This window comes from Propithecus coquereli, unplaced genomic scaffold, assembly GCF_000956105.1.
Source record: "Propithecus coquereli isolate 6110/MARCELLA unplaced genomic scaffold, Pcoq_1.0 Scaffold243, whole genome shotgun sequence".
In the NCBI taxonomy this organism is placed as follows: domain Eukaryota; kingdom Metazoa; phylum Chordata; class Mammalia; order Primates; family Indriidae; genus Propithecus; species Propithecus coquereli.
The window spans coordinates 3,413,447-3,421,349 of record NW_012147986.1 but is presented as its reverse complement, the minus strand read 5'-3'; the positions used below and the strand labels follow the sequence as shown (position 1 = coordinate 3,421,349).

Sequence of the window (7,903 nt, the reverse complement as noted above, 5' to 3'; positions counted from 1 at the left end):
TCGAACTCCTGAGCTCAAACAATCCGCCCGCCTCGGCCTCCCAGAGAGCTAGGATTACAGGAGTGAGCCACCGCGCCCGGCCTCAGTGTAGTATTTTTTATTCTAAAAGTAGGAAAGCTGTTCCTCATTAGCAAGCAAAGAATCAAAAGTGTTTGTTCAAAATGGTGGCACCAGCAAATCTTAGCAGCCTAGAGGGGCTGTCTGGCCCAACTTCTTACCTCCAGACTGGACTGTACGTCCTCCAACCATCTCAGAACGATGGCCATTCACTTCCCTCTTAGGAACCTCCAGAGGATGATACATACAAAAAGCCTTTTAAAAAAGGCATGCCTTTTTGCCCTAAGAACATAACAAAAATGCACAAACGTTTAGATCCCATAGTGTTTATTAGCTATTATTTTAGCTAAAAATGTCCAACAGCAGATTAGCTAAACAAAATATGGCACACTCACACAATGGACTGTTATGTAGTCATTAAAACTCATATTGAAGAATATTATTAAATTACATTAAATGGTATGGAATATAGATAAGTGGAAAAGATAAGCCATAAAATACTATGCTGTGATCCCATGAAAAAAATTGACACAGTTAACAACACACCATGTTTTTAAGAAAGGAAAATAATATGTGTATGTAGGGGGAAATTAGGAACTAAATGTTATCAATGATTCACCAAAATGTTATCAATGATTATTATTTCTAGGTGATGAGATTATGGGGGAGTTTTTTTGCCCCCCCTTCATGATACTGATTTTTTTTTTTGTAAGTTTTCTGTAGTCAACGTGTATTACTTTTGTAGGAAAAAAAACAACCACAATAAGAGCTTTTTGGTAAGTGTTCAGAGCAGGAGATTCTAAACCTTGGGAGTCTGGAATTTGTACCTGGATCTAATGCCAGTTTTCTCCCCCGAGGGCGGTGAAGGGTTGGAGCATCTCTGGGGTAACTTGTCAGAATCTCTCCAGTGGGAGATGTGGTAGAAAAGGTGCATGCTGGGATTTGGGTTTGACAGCCCCCTCCCCTGCCCCCAAAGATGGGTTCAGAAGCTCCCAGCTGGCCTCCCAGCTGTGACTCTGCAGTGGCCATTGCAGAGCCGCCGCCGCCTCTGCATCTCTGAGAACCACGTTCGGAACAGACCCCTGGACAGTAGGAACCACAGAGAGAGGATTGCAGCTCCAGCTTTCTCGACCCCAGCATTTTAAGGAACAGGAGCATCTCATTTCACTATGATGACAAGATAAACTTATCTTAACCATTTTACCAGAGTTCAGTTTTTGAAAAACCATGGGGTAGAAAAGGTCATGATGAGATGCTTCGGTAAACAGGCTGATCTTGAGGGGACAGAATGCTCTGGAGTGAGACAAAGTGTAGGACAAGACTGTTAATCCTAATGTTGCTAATTTCACTCTCTTGCTAGAATATGGACGGAGCCTTGAAGATGACATTTGCTCTGACACGTCGTTCATGTTCCAGCGAGTGCTGGTGTCTCTGTCAGCTGTGAGTCACTGTCTCTGTTGGCTGCTTCTGATGGGGGATGGGTTTTATTAAAATACTCCCTTTTACTAGCCTTTCTCATTCTTTCAGCCCCCCAAATGTGGATCTTCTCCAGGTGTTGTTCTTGAGTCGGTTATTTTATTTCTCCTTCAGAGACTCTGGCTAGTCATGTGTATCCATTTGTTCTACTTAATTCAATATTTACAAGTACCTAATGCATGCCAGGTTCCCCTGTTAGTGCACCGAGAGTTACGAAGACAATTAAGAGGCAGTTCCTGTGCTTTGTTTGTATTGTCGTAAGGGAATATATCAGGTGCACACATTGCATGAAGAGAGACACATAGTAAAAGGAAGGGTCAAGGGGAGGTTCTGGTTGCGGAAACAAAGAAAAGACTTCATGGCGTAAATTCAGAGAGGACTTGGAGGACTGCTAGAATTTCAAGAGGCAGAGATGTGGGTGGGTGCATTCCAGGCAGGAAGAACAGCAGGAACAAGGCGAGGAGGCGGGAAACATATGGGGTGTGTTCAGGGAACAATTGGTTGAGCAGTCAGGCTGGTAATTCTAGAAGCAACTTAGAATGATGAACTGGGATTCCATGTTGGGAGGAGTTTACATTTTATTTATCTGGAGAGCAGTAGGGAACCACCAAAGGTTGGGAGCAGTAGGTGATGTGGTGATGATGATGATGATGATAGCAATGTGATTAGAACTGCATTTTCAGAAGAGTAATGTAATAGTGAGGTGTGGGATGAACGGTGGTTAGCAACTGGAGGCTGGGAGACCAGGTAGGAAGTTACTCAGTATTCCAGGTGGGAAATAAAGCAGGACTGGGCTGGGTGGGGCAGGGGTGCCAGAAAAGAGGAGATGGAGATTTGAGACATTTCACATCACTTCCTAACTGCATCCTTGTCCCGGCCTTCTTCTTGAGCACAAGGCTCTTGTATCTCATTGCTTTTCAGATGTTTCCCTATGGATATTCTACTATCACTTCAAATAAGTCCTCCTGAACTCATTTTCCCTCCAAACCGGCTCTTCTTCCTGACTATCTCTGTTAATACTGTTGCTGTTCTTCCAACGCACAAAGCAGAACCCGGAAATCATCTCCAACTTCCGCCTCATCTCTGATATTTACTTAATAATGCCTGCCTGTTTCTCATATTTCCATCCCATTTTTTTTCCTCCTATATTCACCACTCTGATGAGCCAGCCTAGATCACAGAATACTGAGACAGCATAGCAATAAAAATAGTCTAAAATTTAAACTACAGAGTGGCCCGTTTTGTCGCTCTTTAGCATTCCTCTGAGGCTCCAACCCTGCCCTCCTGTGAGCTGGTGTTGGAGGGGTGGGGGACATTTTCATGTGCTCCTTAAGTCCCACTGCAGGTCCCAGATTCTCTTGACTCTCCTGCTCCCAACCCCTTTTTGGCAGAAGTTGATCACTGTAGAGTTGCCAGGTAGGAAGGCAGGAGTCAGCTGGGAAGACACAGGGGCGTGGGGTGGTGGGGAAGGCAAAGAGATAGTGGAGGGAGCAGTCATTCTCCTTCCCCTTCTACTGGCAGAGACACTGGGCAACATGAGGGGCCACATTGAGGCTAATGTCCTGTAGGCGTAGATCAGAGGACATCTGTCCTCCCTAGGTCTGAAGTCCCACTCCTTGTGGCATTTTGTCTAATCACCATGTCCTTGGGTTCCCAGACCTTCTGCCTTAACTGTGCCCCCAAATCTTCAGGGATACTCTCTAATTCTTTTTGGTTGTTTTTCTCATCCTCAGGGTGGTAGGGATGAAGGAAATCAGCTGGATGATGCTCTCATGAGGCAGGATGCCCAGGTTAGTACAAGTGCAGCTTCTTTCTTCCAGTTGTCTTCTCTTTTGCCAGTATGACAGGCCTTAATTGGTGGACAACCTCTTATATTGCAGTGTATATTAGCCAGGCTGGGATATATCATGGAAAAAAAAAAGCATTCTCACAGATGACAGTTTATAACAGAGGTTTTTTATTTTTGCAGAGGGACCTGGTGCTTGGGGGTGGCACTGGACATCATTACATAAGCACTCCTGGATTCCAGGTTTCTTGACATTGGGTCCATTGTGTGGCAATCCCAGATAACCACTTGGAGGTGATTGCTTTTTTCACTGTGCATTTTTACTTCCCCAAAGAGAACATCTATAGGACCTGTGTAAAACAGCATGGCACAGTGTATACCCTGTTGGGTAAAACTGATAGCAAACCCCAAAGGCAGGTGCTTCTCTGGTACCCAAACCACAGATGGTTGCCCTGGTACCAACCCCTGGTCTAATCAGCTGTGGCCCAATAACACTAATTATAATGGCTAATAAAATATGGGTTCTTACCAGATTCCAAACACTGTTCTAAGCCCTTTATATGAAGTATATCATTGAATCCTTCCATAACTCTATGAGGTAAGTATTTGCTACCTCCATTCTACAGACAAGGAAATTGAGGCTCAGAGAAGTCAAGTTCTTTGCTCAAGTTGAGATAGATAATAATAGGCAGAACTGGAGATTTCAACCCAAGCAATTTGCATCTAGACCCTGTATTCTTAACCAATTCACCACCACAGTGCGTGATTGGTCCCATTTAGTGTGTGAGGTATGAATCACCATGCCTTATGTAGAAAAGGAGCTGTTGCTTTCATTAGAAGGGAGGGGGTATGTGTATGGCTTGGGCTTCTCAGTGCTTGGCTGCTGGGTTTCAAGAGGAAGCACCCCAAAAGCAAGTATCCGATTGAACCAGTGGAAGTTGCATGACTGTTTATGATCTAGCCTCAGAAATCAGTGTCACTTCCGCTATACTTTATTAATTGAAGTGTACTAGTCAGGGTTCTTCAGAGAAACAGAACCAGTAGGATGTACGTGTGTGTGTGCGTGCGCGCATGTGCACGTGTGTGTGTGTGTGTGTGTGTGTGTGTGTGTGTGTGTGTATGTGTGTGTCTGTATGAGACAGAGAGAGATTGATTTATTATAAGGAATTGGCTCACAAGATTATGGAGGTGAGCAAGTACCAAGATCTTCAGGGTGAGTCAGCAAGTGAGAGCCAGGAGATGGTTTTGTTCCTGTGTGAGTCCAAAGCCTGAGAACCAAGAGAGCTGATAGTGTAGTTTCCATCCTAAGGCCAGCTGGCTGGAGACCCAGAAAGGGCCAATGTTTAAGTTCAAGTCCAAAGGTAGTGAAAAAAAGCCTGATGTTCCAGCTCAAGGCAGTTAGGTAAGACTTCCCTTTTACTCTTGTGGGGGTCAACCTTTTTGTTCTTTTGAGGCCTTCAACTGATTGGATGAGGCCCACCCACAATAGAGAGGGCAATCTGCTTTACTCAGTCTACTGATTTAAATGTTACTCTCATCCAAAAAAACCCTCACAGAAACACCCAGAATAATGTTTGACCAAATATCTGGGCACCCTAGGCCTAGTCAGGTTGACACATAAAATAAATCTCCACAAGCTGCCACAAGCCTGCTAAGATTCAAGTTTAAGAAGAATGGAATTAGATGAACTTTTTGAGCCTTTTCAGCTTTAAAATTCTATGATTATGTTAATTGACTCTAAAGCAGAGAGGAAATCTGAGAAAGAAGTAAAGAAACAGAGGCATAGATGGTGGTAAACCCAATGAGTGACAATGTGTGTTAGAGTTAAGACCATTTTGAGAAATTTAACAAGCCAGCTGCTTATTATAAATCAATAGTAGTTCTGATTTATCAAGAATCTAGTTCAAGTGAGCCGAATCAATTTCTTATATTCCTACTGGTTGGAATGTAAGCAATTACCAATGGGATCCTGGTTCTACTGTGAGACAGATCATTTTAGAGCAGCGCTGTCCAACAGAACTTTCTGCGATGATGAAAACATTTCACATCTGCACTGCCCTGTATGGGTGGCCACTGGCCACACGTAGCCACTGAGCACTTGAAATGTGACTGAGGAGCTGAATTTTAAATTTTATTTAATATTAATTAAAATTTAAATAGCCACATGAGGTTAGTGGCAACTGTCTGTAACAGCCCAAGTCTAGGGCATTCCTTTTAGCTCTTAAGAAAGAACTATGGAGTCTGCATACAGGCAACTGCGGGTGTTGCCGTGACTCCAGGGAGGTACTACAGGGTCCTGATAGTCATAAGGAAAAGTCCTGAGTCATTTCCACTCTGCACCACCACTTCCACCCCCATCACTAACAACATAATACTAAGCCAGCTCAGCTCTTTGAAGTTCTGGAAATATTTGCATATGTCCTGGCACATCCTTCTTGGTGCTTTAAACTGGTGCTTTGTTTGGCTTCAGGACTTGTATGAGGCTGGAGAGAAGAAATGGGGGACAGATGAGGTGAAATTTCTAACTGTTCTCTGTTCCCGGAATCGAAATCATCTGTTGCATGGTAAGGCACTTACCTCACTTCCCAAAGAAACTATTCGAAAGACAGTGAAAACTGTATTGCTCCTAATTAATTGTGACCTTTTCTCCTGCACTTGGTACAGAGAACTGATTGTACTGAACTGCCTTAGATACTTATGTTGGAAATGCATGAGTCCAATGATGTGCATGAAAGCCAATTTCTGAAAGATTAATTATGAATAATTAGCAGAAATACAATGTATTCATAGATGGTTGGTGTTCCCATTACTAGGAAACTTACCTTCATAGACAGTCCTTTTTCTAAAGTAGCCCCAAGACTCTCATTTTAATTTAGTTACATAAGAAAATAATCTTCAGTAGAACAGGAAGCAATAAAATAGAAATGTTGGTTGATATTTATTCCTGTTTAACATCCAAGCTGTAAAGCTAATAAATGTGATTTCTTTAGGAGTTATGTTGCATAATATGAATAGTGGATAATTTCAAATTTTATTTCCTATGTGTAATGTTTCTAATTTGTTTCTGATAATTCTAAACTTTGTAATATGCTTTTAACTCGTTTGGGGGAAAGATGCTATACAATTATAGAATATTTGTTGTCAGGTTTATAGTCTTCTTGTAAACAGCAGCAAGGGTTTAATAAGATATTTCATCTTTTAATGTCTTACGTTTTTATGTACATCATACTTTTATAAACCCACCACGCCCTTATAATCACACACACTAATTTACAAAGCTTGTGGGAAATTTGAGAATGAGTCTGCTAAATTGAAAACATAAGGTAATTGAAAAGTACAACACATTTTGAAGTTGTAATTATTTCAATTATTCCACAGTGACCAAAAAACAGGTGATTGCTCCTGTTAATAAACCTCCTGGGCTACCATCAGATGCACCAACTTCTGATTCATTGCGGTCCCTTGCCTGATTACGAATAACACAAATCTCCCCCTGGTGGTATTTTCCAAGAACTTCAGGTCCTCGGAAGCCGATTTTATGCATAAATACATTTGTAAGAATTTTTACTTGCAGGCACGAATGCTGCAGTTGGGCAGTTATAAAATATCTGTTTTTAAGCCACTGGCAGGAAATATTCTAAGCATTATTTGGATAAAGAAAACTTCGTAATTTTCTTACCAACCAACAATGGTGAGGATTCACAATAAAGTTTTAAAAATACTTTTCTATCTCTTATGTGCAGTGTTAAGCATATTATGAGCATTGTTTCTTGCAACATCCCAATGGAGTAGTCATTATTTTCCCCATTTTACAGTGCAGAAAACTGAGGCTTAGAAAGTGTATCAATTAAATTCTTTAATTCCAAGCAATATACACTGACTCCAACTTAAGAAAAGAGAAAATAATACAGAATCAGAGAAGAGGAAAATGAAAAATACTGGTAGCTCACAAAATCGAATGGAGAGATGAACAACTTCAGGAAGAACAAAAACCAAGGCAATTCTGAGGATCTCAGTAGAAGGGAGTCGTGGATTTTATTTCTAAGGCAGAGTTTTCTGAAGTCTGTTCTCCATTAAAAATACTGATTCTTGAACCCCTTCTTTAGACTGGTTGAATTAGAATCTCTGGGAGTGACACCCAGAAATTTTAATAGGTATCCCAGGTGATGCTTATGTTCTTTGAGGAAAAAGATGACTCAGTGCTTTTGGCCATCCCCATGATCTGCTCAATTTTAAATTTTTTAAATTCCCAGGAAGGTAAGTCTAATGGGTCCTGACTAGGTGAACTGCTTACTTGTTTGATAGAAGTTATGGTGTATGTTTTTGGGTATGAGTGTCCCTTGATTGACAGCCCTGTGAAAATCACATTGATGGAGGTGAGGTGGTGCCCTGAAGAAGATAAACAAAATAGATACCTGCTCTGAGAAGGTTCTGGAAGAGGACAGAAAGAGAAGAAAACATATTCATCACATTCAGAAATACTTGGCAAAAGGCTGGGCACAGTGGCTCACGCCTGTAATCCTAGCACTCTGGGAGGCCGAGGCAGGTGGATTGTTTGAGCTCAGGAGTTCGAGACCAGCCTGA

At 41.8% G+C, this 7,903-nt stretch overlaps 1 protein-coding gene across 1 annotated transcript in view; it reads left to right on the top strand.

Moving 5' to 3' along the window:
* Nucleotides 1-7,903, top strand: part of ANXA4 (annexin A4) — a 51,404-nt gene that overhangs the window by 40,700 nt on the left and 2,801 nt on the right. Inside the window, 3 exon segments of the mRNA XM_012646425.1 lie at nt 1,418-1,497; nt 3,267-3,323; nt 5,790-5,936. Of these exon segments, the coding sequence (XP_012501879.1) occupies nt 1,418-1,497; nt 3,267-3,323; nt 5,790-5,936 (284 nt within the window).